This window comes from Carlito syrichta, unplaced genomic scaffold (genome assembly GCF_000164805.1).
Source record: "Carlito syrichta isolate Samal-C Ts95f unplaced genomic scaffold, Tarsius_syrichta-2.0.1 Scaffold309703, whole genome shotgun sequence".
Lineage (NCBI taxonomy): Eukaryota > Metazoa > Chordata > Mammalia > Primates > Tarsiidae > Carlito > Carlito syrichta.
In genome coordinates this window covers 85,527-108,243 of record NW_007253799.1, presented here as the reverse complement: position 1 = coordinate 108,243, position 22,717 = coordinate 85,527, and the positions used below count along the sequence as shown (strand labels likewise).

General features: G+C 39.1%; 1 protein-coding gene across 7 annotated transcripts in view; it reads left to right on the top strand.

Annotated features, from left to right (window-relative positions):
* Positions 1 to 22,717, top strand: part of ZCCHC11 (zinc finger CCHC-type containing 11) — a 143,580-nt gene that overhangs the window by 114,668 nt on the left and 6,195 nt on the right. For 3 of the 7 annotated variants that reach the window (XM_021717348.1, XM_021717347.1, XM_008067553.1), the window contains 8 exons: positions 7,692 to 7,769; positions 7,911 to 8,088; positions 8,328 to 8,375; positions 8,462 to 8,544; positions 12,018 to 12,133; positions 14,019 to 14,242; positions 15,019 to 15,119; positions 18,965 to 19,412. In XM_021717348.1, the coding sequence (XP_021573023.1) occupies positions 7,692 to 7,769; positions 7,911 to 8,088; positions 8,328 to 8,375; positions 8,462 to 8,544; positions 12,018 to 12,133; positions 14,019 to 14,242; positions 15,019 to 15,119; positions 18,965 to 19,412 (1,276 nt within the window). The remainder of the gene's footprint in view (positions 1 to 7,691; positions 7,770 to 7,910; positions 8,089 to 8,327; positions 8,376 to 8,461; positions 8,545 to 12,017; positions 12,134 to 14,018; positions 14,243 to 15,018; positions 15,120 to 18,964; positions 19,413 to 22,717) is intronic. The other 4 variants (XM_008067552.1, XM_008067556.1, XM_008067551.1 and 1 more) reach the window with 2 other exon arrangements.

Here is a 22,717-nt window from a genome sequence, read left to right as displayed (position 1 = left end):
CCTTTGGTGTTACACCTAAAAAGTCATCACCATATTGAAGGTTATGTAGGCTTTTTCCTGTGTTATATTTTAGGAGTTTTATAGTTTTGCAGTGAAACTATAAAATGAGCTTTACATTTAGGTCTGTGATACATTTTGAGTTAATTTTTTTTAAGAGTGTAGAGTCTATGTCTAGGTTCTTGGTTTTCCATGTGGATGTCCAGTTGTTTCAAAACCATTTGTTGTAAAGACTATTTTTGCTTTCTTGTGTTGTCTTTGCTCCTTTGTCAAAGATCAGCTGACTATATTTATGTGGGTATATTTTTGGGCCCTCTACTGTTCCTATGATCTATTTATTTATTGTTTCATCAATACTATACTCTTCTGCTTATTGTAGCTTTATAGTAAGTCTTGGAGTTGGATTGTGTCAGGCCTTTAGCTTTGTTCTTCTTCAATATCCTGTTGGCTTTTCTGGTTTTTTTTAACCTTTCTATATAAACATTGGGATCAGTTTGTTGATATTTACAAAATAACTTGCTAGGATTTAAATTGAGATTGAAGTAGCTCTAAATATCAAGTTGGGAAGGACAGATATCTGACAATATTGAATCTTCTATTTGTGAGAATGGAATCTTTCTCTAGTTCTTTTTGGATTTTGTTAATCAGTTCTTTAGTTTTCCTCATGTAGATTTTGTATATTTTATTAGATTTATATCTATGTATTTAATTTTTTTTAAGCAGGATTTATCGAGGACAGAAAAGCTCTCGCTGTGGGAGAAGACCTGAGGGAGTTGCTGTGTATTTAATTTTTTTTTTGTTTTTTGAGTTGGAGTCTCACTCGGTCTCCCAGACTGGAGTGCAGTGGCCGCTTCCGGCCACCGCAGCCTCGACCTGCTGGGCTCCGGCGATCCTTCCGCCTCAGCCTTCCAAGTAGCCGGAATTACAGGCATGCGCTACCATGCCCAGCTGATTTTTTGATTTATTGTAGAGATGAGGTCTCGCTGCCCAGGTGGGTCTCGAACCCGCGGGCTCAGGCAATCTACTCACCTCAGCCTCCCAAAAGCACGGGATTACAGGCTGAGCCACCGAGCCCGGCTTTAATTTTTTTTAATGATTTTTTTTAGTTGGGGAGTCACTCTGTCACTTAGGCTGGAGTGCAGTGGCACTATCATGGCTCACTGGATCCTCGACCTCCTAGGTTCAGGTGATCCTTCCTTCTCAGCCTCCCAAGTAACTGGGACTACATGTGAAGCTGTAGGATTTTTGTAGATATTCTTCAACAAGTTGAGGAAGTTTCCTGTATTCCTAGTTCATAGTTTTTATCATGAAGGGGTGTTGGATTTTGTCAAATGTCTTTTCTGCACCTTTTGATATGATCATGTGACTTTTCTTCTTTAGCCTATTTTTTGAGGGATTACTGAGGAAAAAATACACACTAGGGCCAGGTGCAGTGGCTCAAGCCTGTAATCCCAGCACTTTGGGAGGTAGAGGTGAGAGGATTGCCTGAGCCCAAGAGTTTGAGACCAGCTTGGGCAACTTGGCAAGACCTCATCTCTACACTAAATCAAAAAATTAGCCAGGTATGGTAGCGTGCACCTGTGGTTCCACTTCTTGGAAGGCTGAGGCAGAAGGATAACCTGAGCCCAGCAGGTGGAGGCTGCTGTGACCGTCAGCATGCTACTGCACTCCAGCCTGGGCAACAGAGTGAGAAAAACAAAACAAAGCAAAAAACCCCACCCACACTAAAAATCAAAGTGTCTTTTTCTGTCCTCTCAACAAAAGTAATCACAGAAGAGTTCTGTGACCAAATGTATGTGGGATTTTCCCTACATACCAAGCAAGCAAACAATTCTGCATTGGACACCAGTTGACTGTCCTCCAATTCAATTCTGACTCTATCTACTTGGTGATAGCATCAGATCCCACAAGTTGAGGGCTCAGTCTCACAAAACTATTTCCCCTTCAGACACCAGTTGCAAGTCTGGGCCTTTTGGACTTCTGACCAACAGCTTCAATTTGGGGTTCTCATGATCACTTTGGGTTCGATTAGTTTACTAGAATAGCTCAGAGAACTCAGGGAAACACTTAGGTTTATCTACTTATTAAAAGGAATATTACAAAGGATACAGATGAAGAGATATATAGGGCGCGATATGGGAAAAGGGATGAGGCACTTTCATGCCCTATTAGAGTGTATCACCCTCCAGGAACCTCCATGTGTTCAACTATTCGGAAACTCTTTGGGTTTTTTTTTAAGGCTTTATTATGTAGGCATGGTTGATTAAACCATTGGTCACTGGTGATCATTTAATCAGTGATCTTTTAACCCTCATTCCCTCTCCCTCCCCAGAGGTTGGGGTGTGGAACCAAAAGTCCAAGCCTTCTCTTTTTTTTGAGTTGGAGTCTCACTCTGTCGCTCAGACTGGAGTGCAGTGGCCGCTCCTGGCCACCGCAGCCTCGACCTGCTGGGCTCCGGTGATCCTTCCGCCTCAGCCTTCCAAGTAGCCAGAATTACAGGCATGTGCTACCACGCCCGGCTGATTTTTTGATTTGCTGTAGAGATGAGGTCTCGCTGCCCAGGCGGGTCTCGAACCCACGGGCTCAGGCAATCCACTCACCTCAGCTTCCCAAAGGCACGGGATTACAGGCTGAGCCACCGAGCCCGACCAAGCCTTCTCTTTTTTGAGTTGGAGTCTCACTCTGTTGCCTAGGCTGGAGTGTAGTGGCATGCCCACAGCTACCGCAACCTCAACTTGCTGGGCTCAGATGACCCTTCCACCATATCCTTCTAAGAAGCTGGAACCACAGGTGTGCGCCACCATACCCAGCTAATTTTTCTTGATTTATTGTAGAGACAAGGTCTTGCCAAGTTGCCCAGGCTGGTCTCGAACCCCTTGGCTCAGGCAATCCTCTCGCCTCTACCTCCCAAAGTGTTGGGATTACAGGTGTGAGCCACCACACCTGACTGTCTAAGTCTTCTAATTATGGGCTTTCTTTTTGATGACCAGCTCCCATTTTGATGGTACCTAGAGGCTGCTTGCTACCAGTCAACTTGTTAGCGTACAAAAAGATATCTCTTTATAGATTCTAAGCATGTTAGGAGTTGTATGTAAGGAAACAGAGTGGGAGACTAAATATATATTTTATGATAGCACAGTTATATTAATAGATTTTCAAATGTTGATTTTTATGCATTGTTGGCTTTGATTTACAGTTACTTTATTGAGCATTTTTGCATCTTTGTTCATGAGAAATACTGGTCTATAGTTTTCTTATAATGTCTTTGTCTGATTTTTTTGGTATTAGAGTAATGCTAGCCTCATAGACTGAGTTAGGAAGTATTCCTTCTGCTTCTGTTCTCTGAATGAGACTGTAAAGAATTGGTATAATTTCTTCTTTAAATGTTAGGTAGAATTCCCTTAGTGAAACTTTGTAGGCCTAGTGCTTTCTCTTTAGGATGTTATTAATTGATTAACTTTCTTTGATAGATATAGGCCTGTTCAAATTATCTGTTTTTTCTTGTGTGTTTTGGCATATTGTGTCTTTTAAGGAATTGATATATTTTACCCAGATTATCAAATTTGTGGCCATAGAGAGTTTATAGCTTTATTATTCTTTTCTTGTCCATAAGATATGTAGTGATGTCTTCTCTTTCATTTCTGATGTTAGTAATTTATGTACTCCCTCTTTTTTTTCTTAGTTAATTTGGCTAGGGGTGATTTGTTATTTTTGTTATTGTGAGTCAGGATCTCACTCTGTTACTCAGGCTAGAGTGCAGTGGCATGATGATAGCTGACTGCAGCCTTGACCTCCTGGGCTCAGGCAATTCTTTCTGCCTCAGCCTCCTGAGTAGCTGGAACTACAGGTATGTGCCACCATGCCTGGCTAATTTTTTTTTTTTTTTTGTAGAGATGAAGTCTTGCTATATTGCCTAGGCTGATCTCGAACTCCTGGGCTCAAGCTATCCTCCTGCCTCAGCTTTCCAAAATGCTGGGATTATAGGTATGAGCCACGGTGACCGGCATGATTTTTTTTTTAACAAGGTTGTTCACTAGAAGATATTTAACACTTCTCATGAATTAATTAGGCCTGCCAAGGGCAATATCAGTATATTAGTCTAATTGTTGTTTAGATTTGAGGATCTTATGCATGATTCCTCTAGTAATATAATTTGCCACTTTGCAAGAATACTATGATTAACAAAGATGGACCTTAAATTTTGTTTTGTTGATGGCTTGTCTGTTTTCTCTGCTTACCCATGGATTATGAGTCATGAGGTAGCATGATGTAATGAAAATAGCAGAGCATGGTAATCCGAGAAGACTAGTCAGAATCCTCCTAATCCTGACGTTGTAGCTTTCAACAAACTGTTTAACATCCATGAATCTGAGTTTCATCATCATTAAAAATGTAATACTAGTAATATTATTTCAGTGTTGGTATAAAGAACAGAAACATTGACTGCATTTGAATGTAGTAGGTGCTAATGTAGGCATTCATAAGCAGCAGTTGCTTTTGTTATTTGTTCTGTTATTGCTATTATGATTTTATCAGCATCCTAATTAATATTATTATTGGAAAAATATAGGTAAGATTGCCATATTCATGTTCAAAAACTCTCCTATTATTGCTTAACAGACAGCTGCTTAACATTGTTACAGTGAGAGACAGTTCATGGAATGTTTCCCATCATAATGAGCTTTGATGGGGTGGTTGGTGATACACATGGACTGATGATATGTGGATTTTTATTTTTAACCTTTAGGTGGTTATCATATGGGACCCAGTTGTCCATTGGTCTGGCATCATTTATGTGTTGGTCATTGGCATTGATCTTTTTTTTTTTTTTTTAGCTTGAGTCTCACTCTTTGTCACCCAGGCTGGAGTGCAATGGCACTCTAGGGGCCAATCTGCTGGGCTCAGGTGATCCTTCCGCCTCAGACTTCCAAGTAGCTGGAACTACAGATGCATGACACCACCCCCGGCTAGTATTTTTGTGATTTATGGTAGAGATGAGGTCTCACCAAGTTGCCCAGACTGGTCTTGAACCTCTGGTCTCAGGCAATCCTCTCGCCTCAGCCTACCTAAGTGCTGATTGCACCCGGCCGGCATTGATCATCTTTTAAGGGTAAAGGTGTATTTAATGAAGCTAATGATATCTGAACTTCATTTGTAATTAAACATGACTTTCAGTGGGTGGATATTTCTAAGGCTTAGCTAAGAGTGTTTTATTGATGGTCAGCAATACGAAATTCTTTAGGTCAAAGGAGCCTTCTTAAGCAGAATATTTTTTTGTACGCTCAGAAATCACCATAAGTAATATTTTCACATAAAAATTCTAAAACAGATTTGTTTACACTTGGCTTTTATGAAATTTCATAATTTTTAACCTATGTAAGCTTAAAATTTGTAATTTAATGGATAAATGTTGAAGACATTATGCTGAGTGAAATAATCCAGTCACAAAAAGACAAATACTGGCTGGGCGTGGTGGCTCATGCCTGTCATCTCAGCACATTGGGAGACTGAGAGAGGATTGCTTGAGCCAGGGATTCGAGACCAGCCTGAGAAACTTGGCGAGACTTCATCTCTACCATAAATCACAAAAATACTAGCCGGGGGTGGTGTCATGCATCTGTAGTTCCAGCTATTTGGAAGGCTGAGGCGGAAGGATGACCTGAGCCCAGCAGGTCGAGGATGCAGTAGCCATAAGCATGCCACTGCACTCCAGCCTGGGTGACAGAGTTAGACTCTAATTAAAAAAAAAAAAAAGAATTAAGATCTAAAGAGTTGGATTATGGTTGTTACTGAAAAGTATATATTCTCTTAAAAACAAGATTTGGTTGGGCTCGGTGGCTCAGTCTGTAATCCCAGCACTTTTGGGAGGCTGAGGCTAGTGGATTGCCTGAGCCCACAGATTTGAGACCAGCTGGGGCAACCTCGTCTCTACAATAAAATAAAAAATTAGCCGGGTGTAGTAGTGTGCATCTGTAGTTCTGGCTGCTCGGAAGGTTGAGGCATAAGGATTGCCTGAGCCCAGCAGGCCAACGCTAGGGTGGCCGTGAGCGTGCCACTGCACTCTAGCTTGGGTGATGGAGTGAGTCTTCTACTCAAAAAAACAAACAAACAAAAATATCAAGATTTAAAGAGGTAGTCTGTATTATTTCACTATCTCGCAAATAAATACATCTATTTTACAAAGCATGGACTACCTATAATAGCATCGGAATCTTTACAGGTAAAATATTATACTTCAGCCCCTTCATGCCTTCTCTTTCTTGAGGGCAGGATCCCATGTCTTTATTTTAGATATTAATATCTGTAATTGCCAGTCTCTTACTTTTTTCTTTTATGAAATGTCAGAACTATGCTAGATGATTTTTGGTAACTGTATTTGTTTTAGTTATATGTAGATATAGAAATGCAGCTTACCTGCTTAAGTTTCTGGAAACTTGATCTTTATGTAATATACTTACAGAGTAAACAAACAAGCTTATATTAAGTATTCTCTTATGGTAAGCTTTGATCTAGTAGTGTTTTGGGCTCCAGAAATAAGCTATAGTCCTTACCTAAAAGGAATTTAAACCTGAGAATAAAATTGGAAGGGCTAGACATGTAGTTAATTTTGTAAGTCACTGTCTTATCAAAAATAGAAAGAACCATAGGGCCCAGGCCCATCTTTCCTAGTGACTTTAAATTGTATTCTGGTTTACTTGTGTTCTGGAACCTATTAGTTGCAGATGCAGGTGGGACATGTGGTTTGTTTTCTCCACTCAGGTATCTGTTAGGTACCTCTGCCTTTATTTGTTTTACATATTGAGCTTCCAAGAAGATTTCTGTAGAAGGTTCTGTAGCTTTTAAAATAAAAATAGAAATTGTAAACTACTACTAATTAATGTAATCTCTCATTTTCACTGGGAGAACTCAGGACTCAGGGTAATAATTGTCTTGCCCAGAATCACTATGTAGCAGGACTGAGGCTAGAAATGAGGTCTTGCTGACTCTGAATCTATTGTACCTCCTTTATAATAAAATTCTCAGAATTACTTAGACATCAATTGTGCCTATACAATTATCTTATGAGATACTTTTCTTCTTATAAAATAGCATTTGTTCTCCCTTTCTCCCCTCCTTTCCTAGGACAGTGAATTATTATTCATAATTAATAATGAAGATTTATAATCTTTATAATGATGTCAGGGAAAGCTGCCTAATCTTCCATTAAAAAAAAGTCAATGTCCAAATGCTTTTCAGCCTTATCTGTTATAAATAAATGAGTAAAGATTCTAGGTCTCCAAACAGTTCTGTTGATTTTCTTTGGGTGCACAATCAGTAGGTATTATCTGTTGTGTATTTCTACAGCTATAATCTTTTGCTGAAACTGCCATTTTCTTTCTTTTTATTTTTTAGTTTTGCTTCATTAATCTTGAACTGAATGTGTCTTGATAGGCCCAATAGATAACATCAAACAACATCATTTGTGTCATTTGGAGTCTGATTCTCTTAAGATATCTTTTTCCAGTTTTGGTCTTTCAAATAGATTTTATTCATTAATTACCTGGTATCAATTTATACCATCCTGACAAGTTCTTTCTGGAAGACATATTTAAGTATGTATTTTATTAGGTAAATTCTAAAATGATATGAGACTATTTGGGTCTTTGGGTTAGATAACTTGAAATCTAATAATAAAATTAATTTTTTTAATGCAGATCTTTGATGGAAAACAGATTCCACAGAGAATGGTTGATGGATGGAATGCCTTTTTCTTTGATAAAACAGAAGAACTGGTAATTTTTAAAAAGAATCTTTATGTTATAGAATGCTCACTGAGATGTTAAGATTTGCATAATTTAGTAATTTTACTTGGTGTTGCTGCCCATATTTTGGATGATACTGTATAGATGTTTCTTTTCTTTTTTTACTTATAGAAAAAGCGTTTACCTTCACTTGGAAAGAACACAGAATCATTAGGGGAGCTTTGGCTGGGACTGCTTCGCTTCTATACTGAAGAGTTTGATTTCAAGGAATATGTAATTAGCATTCGGCAGAAAAAGTTGTTGACAACTTTTGAGAAACAGTGGACATCCAAATGCATTGCAATTGAAGGTAATCATTGCAAAAGAAAAATTGGCCAAGTAAACTGAAGAAAACTGAAACACATTAGGTTCTGGAAGTTTTTTTCTCTTGATTTTTGTCTGTTTTCATCCCTTAATCTGTACTTTTAAAAGAATAATTTGGGTAGTATGAGTGTATGTTATTATTAGACTCTAGTTATAACTACCAAGCATATTGTATCATATAATGAACATAATTCCTAACAAAAAAATTGCATATTTCTTTTCTAGACCCTTTTGACTTGAATCATAACCTTGGTGCTGGAGTTTCTAGGAAAAGTAAGTTTTAAGATAGAGATTTCCTGCTTTTAAAGTATTGACACATTAATGTTGGCATCTTTATTATTTTCTTCTTTCTTTAATAGTGACCAACTTCATTATGAAGGCATTTATCAATGGAAGGAAACTTTTTGGTACCCCTTTTTATCCACTCATTGGCAGAGAAGCAGTAAGTTTACATTATTTGAATCTTTTGTGTTATGTAACTTTTTTTGTAATATAAGAAATTTAATTCTGTTTCCAAGTTGATGTTAGAAATAGGGAAAGAGATGGTCATAGCTCTTTGTATATTTTCTTGTTGCACTTGCTGTAGTCCTTAATTAGATACGTATTTGTTAAACTTTAATTTATTTGTTAAATTCTGTTTCCTCCACTAGACTATAAGCTCTACAAGGACAAGATTCATGTCTATAAGGTTCAACTTTTTATCTTTAGTGTATATCATGGTGTCTGGCACATTGAATGCACCAAATAAGTATAAGTATTTGTTGAGTGAATGAGAGTAGATAGTCAAGACTCAGGATTGTTGAATTTTAAGTGTTGTTCACTCTCCTTCCATCTCTAGAAATCTTGCTGAAATTAGAAGAAAAATCAATACTTGCTTTATTATTTGCTGAGACTTCTGTAATTTTTGTGTAGTCTTGATAAACTGAATTAGATAGCATGGAACTGAGAGATTTCCTTTTGCCTGAAGTAGGTGGAATAATGTTGCACATTCTTCTTGGTCCCACTGGTTTTTATTTGCTTTCTGAGGATTAGAGAGGCTATAGGAGGTGTCATTTTCAGAGCAGGAGACTTCTAACAGACGAAATCGAGAGAGAGAGAAAGAAAAACCTTTTTTTTACTGTAACGTAATGAATGTTTTTGAACTTGTTCAGTTCAGTTTCAGGACTCTCCTTGAATTTCGCTGTAGAATAAGAAAAGCAGAAGTCTGAATCTTTTTTTCCTTGGACCACTAGTCTCAAATATTTTTTATTTTCCAGCTTCTTAGGAGGTGATGATAATTATAATCGAGAGTAATAAAATAATCATAAAATTTGAACCAGTACACAAACCATGTAAGAACAAAATGGGCCAGAGGGGGTGGCTCATGCCTTTAATCCCAGGCTGAGGCATGATGATCTCTTAAGGCCAAGAGTTCAGGGTTACAACAATCCATGGTTTTTAGAATATTCGCAGGATTGTGCAACCATCACCACAATGTAATTTTGGAACATTTGTATAGTCTCAAAAAGAATCCCTATCCCCCTGTTTCCTCCTCTTCCCCTCTCCTCAAACCATTAATCTGTTTTTTGTTTCTAGAGATTTGCCTATTCTGGAATGTTTATGTAAATGAAATTATAAAATACATAGCCTTTTGGAACTGGTATCTTTTACTCAGTATAATATTTTCCAGCTTCGTTCATGCTGTAGCGTATATCAGTATTTTATTCTTTTTTTTCTTTCTTTCTTTCTTTTTTTTTTTTATGAGTTGGAGTCTCACTCTGTCACCCAGACTGGAGTGCAGTGGCACGCTCCCGGCCACCACAGCCTTGACCTGCTGGGCTCCGGCGATCCTTCCGCCTCAGCGTTCCAAGTAGCTGGAACTACAGGCACAGGCTACCATGCCTGGCTATTTTTTTGATTTATTGTAGAGATGAGATCTCGCCAAGTTGCCCAGGTGGGTCTCGAACCCGTGGGCACAGGCAATTCACTCACCTCGTTCTCCCAAAGCGTGGGATTACAGGCTGAGCCACCAAGCCCAGCCAGTATTTTATTCTTTTTTATGGCTGAAAAATATTCCATTGTATGGATATACCATATTTTATTATCCATTCATCCAGTTATTAGACATTTGGATTGTTTCTACTTTTTGGTTATTATGAGTGTTGTGATATTTATGCACACATTTTTGTGATATTTATGCACACATTTCTTTTGGTGTATATCTAATAGTTTTCATTTCTTTTGGTGTATATCTAATAGTGGAATTGCTGTATCATTTTGATGAATTTATGTTAAACTTTTTGAGGAGCTGCTTAACTGTTTTCTAAAGTGGTTATGCTCTTTTATTCCCAACAGCAATATATGTGGGTTCCATTTTTTCCATATCCTCACCAATACTTGTTACTGTCTTTTTAAAATTATAGGCCTTCTGTTAGGGGTGTCTCTTATACTTTTATCCCTGAGTTTAGGTAGATTTGAAGACAGCTAACTGGATATGTTTTCTTACCTTCTAGACGGATGGACACTGTTAGGACCAACTCGTTTTTGTGACAGTGCAAAACAGAGCTAAAGTTTACAAGGACAAGCAAGGTGCTGAGATAAAGTAAAAATGAACCTGGTTCTAAGATTTCGGAAAATTATTTACTTCCTTTTAGTTCCCTGCCTTTTCTTAAGATCTGTTTTATTTTTTATTTTTATTTTTTATTTTTTGAGTTGGAGTCTCACTCTGTCACCCAGACTGGAGTGCAGTGTTCCCTCCCGGCCACCGCAGCCTCGGCCTGCTGGGCTCCGGCTATCCTTCCGCCTCTGCCTTCCAAGTTGCCGGAATTACAGGCATGCACTACCATACCCGGCTAATTTTTTGATTTATTGTAGAGATGAGGTCTCGCTGCCCAGGCAGGTTTCGAACCTGCAGGCTCAGGCAATCCACTCACCTCAGCCTCCCAAAGGTGCTGAGCCACTGAGCCCGGCCTGTTTTATTTTTATAATAAATGCTGTATGTTCTTAAAAGTCTTTGTTAATCATATTTGAAATAAAATGAATAATTGGCTTTTTAAAAAAATGTTTTATTCATTTTTATTTTTTAGAGTCAGGGTGTTGCTATTTTACCCAGGCTGGAATGCAGGAATGCATTGACTATTCAGAGGTGCAATCATAGTATGTACTACAGCCTCAAAGTCCTGACCTCAAGTGATCCTTTCGCCTCAGCCTTCTAAGTAAATGGGACGACAGGCATGCATTTTATACTGAGAATAATTCCTTTCCAGAATTAGCCTAGTGTAGCAGAAAGCATGAGCTTTTTTGTCAGAGAATCTTTTTTTTTGAGTTGAAGTCTCACTCTGTCATCCAGACTGGAGTGCAGTGGCTGCTCCCAGTCACTGCAGCCTCTACCTGCTGGGCTCTGGCGATCCTTCCGCCTCAGCCTTCCAAGTAGCTGGAACTACAGGTGCGCACTACTACACCCGGCTCATTTTTTTGATTTATTGTAGAGATGAGGTCTTGCCAAGTTGCCCAGGCGGGTCTCGAACCCGCGGGCTCAGGCAATCCACTCACCTCAGCCTCCCAAAGTGCTGGGATTACAGGCTGAGCCATCAAACCCAACTTGTCAGAGAATCTTAGCTCTAAATGTTTTATCTGAGACTTAAGCTGCTTTTTCACTATGAGCAAATGACTTGAACTCTCTGAATCTCAGTCTCCTCATCTGTAGCATCTCTGCATGATATAATGTGAATATGAAGTGGTTAGTACTATTAGCAGTTGTGATGATGATGATTCTGAATCTTACTTTCATATAATAGTTTAGTTACAGTGAAGTATTTGTTGATATTTCTTTCTTTCATTCTTTTTTAAATCACATTTGCATCTTGGTCTCCTTTCCATTTGGTCTCAAAAGTTTTATAGTGTTTTCTTCCTAGTAAAATTGTGTTTTCTCCCTAGGAGTACTTCTTTGATTCCAGAGTGTTAACGGATGGAGAACTTGCTCCCAATGATCGATGTTGCCGTGTGTGTGGAAAAATTGGCCACTACATGAAAGATTGCCCTAAAAGGAAAAGGTTGGCAAATGAATATATGTCAACATTAGGGGGAAAAGAAATGTGGGGCTAATTTGTAGATGTAATTGCACTCAGTAATGTTTAAGTGAGAAAGTTTAGGGTTTCAAATTGAACCTAAGGTAGATGTTCATTTGAGTGAAATTTTGTAATAAGATGAGATTTATTTGTAGTATAATAGTGTCTTGTAATATTCATTGATTTGTTTATTCATTAATTTGTGTGTGTGTGTGTGTGTGTGTGTGTGTGTGTGTTTCAGAGTCTCACTCTATTACCCACGCTCATAGCCACTGCAGCTTCGACCTGCTGGGCTCAGTTGATCCTTCCTCTTTAACCTTCCAAGTATTTGGAACTACAGGCGCACACCACTGCACCCAGCTGTTTTTTTTTTTTGTTTGTTTGTTTTTTAACTATTGTAGAGACAAGGTGTGTCCAAGTTGCCCAGGCTGGTCTTTAACCTGTGGGTTCAGGCAATCCTCTCACCTCAGCCTCCCAAAGTGCGAGGAGTACAGGTGTGAGTCACCACGCCCGGCTCACTAATTCTTTTTGTTATTGAAGAAGTATTTGTTGACACATACTATGTGTTGGGAACTGTGCTAGGAGCCAAGAATAAAAAAATGACCAAGACATGGGGTTCTTGCTGAGGATTTATTTCACAGTCATATAAGCCAATAATTAAAATGCACTTAACTGAATTCTTGAGATATATGTTGTGAGCTATGCCTGTATACTATGTACCTCGAAGAATATACATCTTTTATTTCCCCTCAAAATATATCTGTGAATCATACTTTCCTGGGTTCTATATGCTATATTTAATAGGTCGAGGAATTTCCCTGTTTTTTCATCACATCTGGCCTAATATAAAAACTTGGGGGCCAGGTGCAGTAACTCACACCTGTAATCCCAAAACTTTGAGAAGCTGAGGTAGGAGGACTGCTTGAGCCCAGGAATTCAAGATCACCTTAGGCAACATAGTGAGACCTTGTCTCTGCAAAACATCAAAAAATGAACTGGGTGTAGTGGCATATGCCTGTGGTCCCAGCTACTTGGGAGGCTGAGGTGGAAGGATCGCCTGAGCCCAGAGGGTTGAAGCTATGGTGAGCCATGATGTGCCACTGCACTCCATCCAGCCTGGGCAACAGAGTGAGACCCCAACTCAAATAAGCAGACAAACAAACAACAACAAAAAAAAACTTGGAACTTTTCAAACAGAACAAACTCCAAGTTTCTATCACGGCTGTTTACTGACTATTAAATTTAGGCAAGACACTTCTCTAAACCTCAGTTTCTTTTTTAAAATGAAGATAATAACTGTGAGCCTCAAAGGATTGTTAGAGGTTTAAAATTTGCTTTAAAAATTTTTAAATATAATACTGTTTTGCAAAACTACTGAAATACCTAATTTCTGCCAAATGAGTAGGTGTGCTATAAATGTTATTTCTGAGCCTGACTCAGTGGCTCAGCCTGTAACCCCTTGCCTTTGGGAGGCTGAGGTGAGTGGATTGCCTGAGCCCACAGGTTCGAGACCCGCCTGGGCAACTTGGCGAAACCTCATCTCTACAATAAATCCAAAAATCAGCCAGGCGTGGTAGCACATGCCTGTAATTCCAGCTACTTGGAAGGCTGAGGCAGAAGGATCGCCGGAGCTCAGCAGGTCAAGGCTGCAGTGGCCGGGAGTGGCCACTGCACTCCAGTCTGGGCGACAGAGTGAGATTCCAACTCAAAAAAAAAAAAAAAAAGTTATATGTTATTTCCTTGCCTTCAAAAAGACGCATGAAATAATAGGTATATTGGTCCCTTTGTTATGTGAGACTCCTGTATAGTTTAGTTTGTTCTGTGACTCAACTCAGTTTGCAAGTCCCTAGCCCCACATTATTGGTATCAGCAGTTTACTGTTTAGACTAAAGAAGAAAGACAGCGAAGAAGAGAAGGAAGGGAATGAAGAGGAGAAAGACTCCCGAGACCTTCTTGATCCCCGAGACCTCCATGAGACTCGAGACTTTAGAGATCCCAGAGACCTCAGGTGTTTCATATGTGGAGATGCTGGACACGTCCGAAGAGAGTGCCCAGAGGTCAAGCTGGCCCGTCAGAGGAATAGCAGTGTGGCAGGTAAAGAGGAAAGGTCAACAATAGCTTCTGGTGGAAATGAAGTAATTTATATTGATGACATGCTAAAGATCCTTATTTCTCTCTATTTCAAACCTAGCTGTATGATTTTGTACCTTATGATTTCTTAAAATAAAATTTAGACAATGAGGCTTTTACTTAGAACAGTACTTGGATGTCACTGTCAAGGTCTCTACAGTCTGTTGAATTCAATTAACTCCCTCTAAGTATCTTTGGATTTGAGTCAGAGTCTTCATTTGTTTTTTTCCCTTTCAATATAATATTCTTTACAAGAGATTTTTTCCTGGAAACATATCGGAGAAATTATAGTTCTTCCCACTACTGCCATAAGAGAGGCAGACCTGTTCCTGTTGTATTTCACAAGCAATCTTAAAGAATTAGGTAGTAACCCAAGTAAGGTTTTATTGAAAGAAAAAATACAACATTTTAGAAGTAGTGGTTTCCAGTTACTCAGATTCTTAGTGCAGAAAGTATTATCCTAAATAAATATGTAGTCTCCTTTAGAAAAGCAGTATGGCATTTGTTCTTGTTCTTAGAACCAGTGTATTATTAAATTAATCTGCAGGATTGAAAAATGGCTTTTTAAAAAAATGTAGTTGCTATAGGTCCTTCACTAATATAATTATAGTTTACAAATCCAAGTTTGTTACATTTCAGAGATCTTTGAGATTTTTTTTATATGAGAAGGTTGTTTATTGATTGTCATTACTCTGCTGCTTTCCTTATCTGTTGATTTTCTTTGTGATGTCTTCTCTTAGCAGCCCAGCTGGTCCGCAACCTTGTAAACGCTCAACAGGTGGCTGGTTCTGCTCAGCAACAGGGTGATCAGTCTGTAAGGACTAGACAGTCCTCAGAATGTGTAAGTACTTTGCCTGTGAATAGGTTAGTCTTGACAGGAAGATAGCACTCTCTTTGGGTTGTAGGGTTTTTCTCTCAGACTGGTAAACACAATCTTCCAGATTACATAGTGCTTTGTAGAAGTGTCCTTGCTGAGCACATAAGGTGGATGAGTATTACTTTGGAGCAATGTAGATATGGGTAAGCTATTTAATTTATTATAAGCCTGCTTTCTTACTTGTAAAATAAGATAGTAACTACTGATAAGATGGATCAAAAATAAGGTGATGGGCCAGGTACAGTAGCTTATCCTGTAAACCCAGGACTTTTGGGAGACTTGTGGTGGGAGGATTGTTTGAAGTCAGGAGTTCAAGAGCAGCCTGGGCAACATAGCAAGACCCTGTCTCTACAAAAATTTTTTTTAAAAATAAGGTGGTATATTCCTATAGTCTCAGATATTTGGGAGGCTGAGGTGGGAGGATTGCTTGAGCCAAGGCTTTTTTTTTTTTTGAGTTGGAGTCTCTCTCTGTCACCCAGACTGGAGTGCAATGGCCGCTGCGGGCCACTGCAGCCTCGACCTGCTGGGCTCCGGCGATCCTTCCGCCTCAGCCTTCCAAGTAGCTGGAACTACAGGCGCGCGCTACCACACCCGGCTAATTTTTTGATTTATTGTAGAGATGAGGTCTCACCATGTTGCCCAGGTGGGTTTCGAACCTGCGGACTCAGGCAGTCCACTCACCTCAGCTTCCCAAGGTGCGGGATTACAGGCTGAGCCACTGAGCCCGGTTAAGCCAAGGTTTTGAGACCAGCCTGGGCAACATAGACCCCATCTCTAAAAATAAATAAATAAATAAAAATAAGGTAATGATTTTGAAGCTTTAGGCTTTGCCCAGTGGAAAAATATCAGTACCTAATAAAAAATAGACATAAAAATTAAGATATATGAGGGATTTATTGCTACCTGGGTGATATGTACATAACATTTTGCTTGTATGAAACTTTTGTGTGTCTTCTTATGACCTGACATATGGATGCCTAGTGAAATACACCCTGTAAAAAAAAGAGTATTGAATTGGAATTCAGAATTTAAATTTTATATTAAGTTTGCTGAGTTGCTCTTAATCTTTTTCTAAGTCTATATTCACCTTGTACTTCTTAATCAGTTTGATACCAATTGAATGCTTACTCTTGACATGTGTTTCAGTGCTTCAAACTTATTACCAAATTTAATGCTTTGAGTGACTGTGTGAAGTAGGTGTTAGTATGATTAAAGTTTACAAGTTGGGAAACTGAGAATAAGCCACTATAAAATTCAAACCTATGTCTTTCTAGCTTCAAAGATATTAACTATTAAAAATGCTAAATCTGATGTAATTTGTCTTTTAGGAAAAATCCAAGAGAATTTGAAGAACAGTGGTAGGGAGAGTCTTAGAAAAACATTTCCAAAATCTTCCATCCCTACCCCAAACATTTGAATACATACCATGTGCCTGATATGTTTATAAGTGTTATATAACAACAATAACATTTAATGTAGTTAACATTTGTTGAGTGTGAACTATATGCATTTTTTTCTTCCTCTTTGTTACTATAAAATATTTCAAAAATACAAAAACATAGAAAATAATAAGTCTCCGTATATCACTGTGACCAGGCTTTTAACATTGTTATTTTTTCTTTTTTTTTAAATAATATTTATTCTTTTTTATTGGTTTTTCCCTCCTGTAAGTATTAATAAATATCTTTGCTTTGTTAAAAAATTACCTGTGAGCCAGGCATGGTGGCTCACGCCTGTAATCCCAGCACTTTGCAAGGTGGAGGCAAGAAGATTGCCTGAGTCCAGGGGCTTGAGACCAGTCTGGGCAATTTGGAGAGACCTCATCTCTACAATAAATCAAAAAATTAGCCAGACCCCTATAGTTCCAGCTACTTGGAAGGCTGAGGCAGAAGAATCACCTGAGCCCAGCAGGTTGAGGGTGTGACCTTGAGTGTGCCACTGGGCGATAGAATGAGGCTCCTACTCAAAAAGAAAAAAAAAATTTACCTGTGCCTCCCTCTTAGATCCCATTCCTATTTTAAAACCTTCCTACCATCCTTACCTTGTTACAAAAATGTGTCTGCTATTTTGAATTTGGTGCTTATGTTCCACATATAATGCTTAGTTGATCTTTACAAAAACCTATAGGTAAATTCTGTTATTATTTATACTTTACAGTTGAAGAACCTGATATTTAAGTTTCTTGCCTGAGATCAGTAGACAGTGGGGATCAGAACATTAACACTCAGGCTCTGTGTCTCAAACACTTATGCTCTAAGTACTTTTCTGTGCTCCCCTAACTTTCATTTTTGCCTCTAGCCCTCACTTTTCTCTTACTTGCCCTTTTGATAAGAATCTTTCTAATGAACATTGCTGTTCTGGTGTCTAATAAAGTATTTCAATGCATCTAGAATATAACTTATATTTCTCTCCAACTCCCTGGACTTACTCTTTCATCTGTGTTTGCCATCTCATTGAATGATCCTATTATCTGTCTGGTTTTTAAAACTTTTCTCTTTCTTTCAACCTTTATATCCAATCAGTCACTAAGTGCTGCTGTTCTGCCTTTAAAAAAAATGGCTCACAGCTATCTGCTTTCTGCTATTCCTCTGTTGTATTTCCCTGGCCTAGACTACCATCATCTCAGGACTGCTGTATTATAGCAGCTTCCTAATCTGTCTTGTTAGCCCCCTCTTTTTTATTATCTGTTTCATTCTTATTAAGCCAGAATTGGTTTTTTTAATGCAGATTGATCATGTTCCTGATCTGTTTAAAATACTTAAGTGGTTTACCACTGCTCCTAGGATATAGTCTGAATTACAAATCTTACAAAACCCTTTATTATCTTGCTCCTGTTTAAGCTGTTAGCTGTTCAGCCTCAGCTGTTCCCTGCCATTGTACTCCAATAATATTAAACTTCTTTCAGATTCTAGTTACTTTAAAAAGCCATTTGTTTTCATGCCTTAGACCTTCAGTTTTCACGCTTTAGACTTTTTATGCACATGCTTCCCTTCTCCTTATCTCTGCCTTCCTGTATTAGACTGATTTCTGCTTACCCTTGAGTTTCAGCTTAAAGGTCACTTTCTCTGGGAAGCTTTCCGTAATCTTCCTTTCTCCTCCCAAAGTGGATTTAAGTGTTTCTGCTCTGGGATTTCTTTATATAATTGGCCCTTGGACAATACAGGTTTGAACTGTGTGGGACCACTTATATGTGGATGGAAAATAGAGTATCCTCAGGATGCAAAGCCTGCGTATTCAGAGGGCCAACTTTTCATGTATGTGGGTAGGTTCTGCAGACCTGCTGTAGGACTTGAGCATGGGAGGATTTGCAGGGGTCCTGGAACCAATTCTTTATCTTAGTACCTATTGTACTTTATTTTGATTGCTTATGTAATCTTTATCTTTTCTCCTAACTAGCCCCCATAAACTTTAAGCTCCATGAGGGCATACATGTTAATATTGTATTTTTATTATCTAGATTAATGCCCAGTACATAATTGACACTCAGTAAATACTTGTGAGGGATTGGATGATAGTGACTGTGAGATATTTAGGTGTTAATTTCTAGTTCACAGTGGGAAATATACTACACAATGGAAATGATGTCTGGGCTCTCTTTTCTTTCAGCAATAAAAATATTTGTGAAGCAATACCCATGTGAAAGAGGGTTGGGAAAAATTCTACCTTCGTGTAAAATGAAGTTTTATCATTATTTATTATTATACACATCATAGAATTGTTTATATTGTTTATAAATGTATTTTGATCTCTACTTTTATAAAATTAAGAAGTTTGTAAATTAATTTTAAAATATGTTCTTTTCTCTGCAGTCTGAATCACCATCTTATTCTCCTCAGCCCCAGCCATTTCCGCAGAACTCTTCCCAATCAGCTGCTGTTACCCAACCTCCATCTCAGCCAGGATCCCAGCCTAAGCTTGGCCCTTCTCAGCAGGGAGCCCAGCCCCCCCATCAGGTCCAGATGCCTATGTATAACTTTCCCCAGTCACCACCAACTCAGTATTCTCCCATGCACAATATGGGATTGTTGCCAATGCACCCTCTCCAGATCCCTGCCCCATCCTGGCCCATCCATGGCCCAGTGATCCACTCTGCACCAGGCAGTGCCCCCAGCAGTATTGGCCTGAATGATCCCAGCATCATCTTTGCACAGCCTGCTGCCAGACCTGTGGCAATCCCTAGCTCTTCTCATGATGGACACTGGCCCCGTACTGTGGCTCCAAATTCTCTGGTGAACAATGGTGCAGTGGGGAATTCAGGTAACCCTTCCTTTTCTTCTTTTGTGTCTGTAGAAAGGTTGGTTGATTGGGGAAATAATATGAGGAAAAGGAAGACAAGCAGTATTTGTGGAGGGGCAATACAGGATTAGAAAAAGATTAAGTGTACAAGCTGTAGATTCAGACTGCCTGGATTTGAATCCTGGGTTTGCCATTTTTTAATGTGCCCCTGGGCAATTACTTAATCTCTTTGTGCATTAATTTCATCTGTAAAATGGGGATATTATTAGCATCAAACTCACAGGGATATTGTAAATATTAAATGAGGTAAGGCATGCCTTTTTTTTTTTTAATTGTAGAGTTGAGGTCTCACCAAGTTGCTCAGGCTGGGGTCAGGCAATCCTCTAACCTTGGCCTCCCAAAGTGCTGGAATTACAGGCATGAGTCATTGCCTGGCCAGTTCTTAATTTTCAGTACCACCCTGCTTGGTGTAGGTATTATCATTGTATAATTGCTGAAATTGAAGGGTGATGAAATTGAAGAATGATGAAATTGAAGGATTAAGTAACCTAACTGTCATAGTTAATAATGTTAGATCCAAGAGTTAAACTAATTTCTTTCTTCAGAACCTATGTTCTGTGCTCTAGACTCTATTATCTCCCAGTTCTTACTTTTTTAAAGCAGTTCTTTAAAAAAGAAAAATATATTAGTAACATTAAAAAATAATCGTTTTTTTCTGATATTGAGGTAATACACATTTATTATAAAACATTTAGGAAATAAGGCCAGGCATAGTGACTCATGCCTATTTCAGTACTTTGAGAGATGGAGGTGAGAGGATTACCTGAGTCCAGGGGCTCAAGACCAGCCTGGGCAACTTGGTGAGACTTAGTCTCTACAATTCATTTTTTAAAAATTAGCCAGGCGTGGTGGCATGTTCCGGGTCTAGCTACTTGGAAGGCTGAGGTAGAAGGATTGCCTCAGACCAGCAGGTCAAAGCTGTGTTGGCCATGAGCTTGCCACTGCACTCCAGCCTGGGCAACAGAGTGAGACTCTGACTCAAAAAAAAAAAAAAAATTGATGCCACAAATCTATTTTTATTATATACCTTTTAAAAAAACTTTTATTTATTTAGAGACAGCGTCTCACTGTTGGCCCAGGCTGGAGTGACTATTTACTGGCAGGATCATAGCACTGTACAGCCTTGAAGTCCTGGGTTCAAGTGATCCCCCCGCCTCAGCCTCCTGAATAGCTGCGACTACAGGCAGGTGCCACTGTGCCTGACTTATTTCCAGCTTTTTAATAATAATTATTTTTCTAATAATTTTTTAAAATTATTAAAAACTTAAGGGAAATTTTGAGACATACACAAAAGGAGACAGTAAAATGTAATGAACCCCCAGTTACTAAACTTTAACAGTTATCAATAATTTGCTATTCTTTTTTAATATATTTTTTAGCTTAGAAAATATAGTTTATTTGGAAAGTAAGTGTGTGTGTGAGAGAGAGAGAGAGAGACAGAGACAGAGACACAGACACACGGACAGGAGTTACCTCTCCAAGGTAGGAAATGGTACCAGAGCTTAGGAGCATTGTGGTAGCCACAGTTCATCCAGCATGTGGCCACACCAGAGTTTAGTAAAGCAATGACCAAATCATTTTTTTCAAATAAGAAAAATTAGCCAGGTGGTAGCTCTAAGCCCAGGAGGTCAAGTATACAGTGAGCAGTGATCCTGCCACTGCACACCAGCCTGGGCAACAGAGTGAGACTCCAACTCAAAAAATCAATAAAATAAAAATTAACATTTTTTAAAAAATATAAACTTTTAAGTTAAGGTGGACATGCTAGTTTATACCTGTAATCCTAGTACTTTGGAAGGTAGAGGTGAGAAGATTGCCTGAGAAGGCTGACGGGTAAGGATCACTAGAAGCCAGCAGGTAGAGGTGGCAGCCTGGGCAACAGAGTGAGACTCCAACTCTAAACAAATGATAGAGAGATGGACAGACGGACAATTTATTGAAGGACACTATGAACAGGACAACAGTGAGCATCTGCTGTCTACTGTTCTTTCGTATGATTTTTTTCACACCATTTAACTCTTTTTTAGCTTGATTATTTAATTAAATTCTAAAGTATTCTTATTGTTGATTTTTTGAGTCAAGATTTAAGCAAAGCTCATACATTGTATGGAGTTTTAATATTTCCTAACTGTCCTTTAATTTATAATCGTTTGTTCTTAAGATTTTTTTTCCCCATATTAACTATTGAAAGTAAAATTTCCCACATTCTTGATTTGACTGATTATATCTTTGTGGCATCATTTAACATGTTCCTCCGACTTCATCTTTCCTATAAACTGGCATTTAGATTCAGAGACTGGATTAGACTTAGGTTCTTTTAGTTGGCAAGAATACATCTTGGTGAGTCCTGTATGTTTCCTATTCCCTCATTACAGATGGAACTTCCTGTCTGTTGTAACTATTTTAGTGACTTAAGATTGATTTGTGAGGCTGGGTGTGGTGACTCACGCCTGTAATCCCAACACTTTGGGAGGCAAAGGCAAGAGAATTGCTTGAGCCCAGGGGTTCGAGACCAGCCTGGGCAACTTGGCGAGACATCATCTCTACCATAAGTCAAAAAAATTAGCTGGGCATGGGCATGGTGGCGTGCCCCTGTAGTTTCATCTACTTCAAAGACTGAGGCAGAAGGTTCTTCTGAGCCCAGCAGGTCGAGGCTGCGGTGACTGAAGTGTACTACTACACTTCAGCCTGGGTGACAGAGTGAGGCTCTGACTCAAAAAAGAAAAAGACTGTTCTGTGAGTTAGTTTTCATCAGCCTGTTCTATCTATTATAAAGTTTATCATTAATTTTTACTTGCTGGGCACAGTGGCTTAAGCCTGTAATCCCAGCACTTAGGGAGACAGAGACAAGAGGGTTGCCTGAGCTCAGGGGTTAGATACCAGCCTGAGCAACATGGCGAGACCTCGTGTCTACAATAAATCAAAAAATTAGCCAGGCATGATGGCACATGCCTGTGGTTCCAGCTACTTGAAAGGCTGAGGCGGAAGGATCGTCTGAGCCCAGCAGGTTGAGGTTGCGGTGGCCATGAGCATGCAACTGCACTCCAGCCTGGGCGACAGAGACCCCAACTGGAAAAAAAAATTTTTTTTTGGCTGGGCTCGGTGGCTCAGCCTGTAATCCCGCACCTTGGGAGGCCGAGGTGAGTGAATTGCCTGAGCCCGCGGGATCAAGACCTGCCTGGGCAACTTGGCGAGACCTCATCTCTACAATAAATCAAAAAAAAAAAATTAGCCGGGCGTGGTAGCGCGCGCCTGTAGTTCCAGCT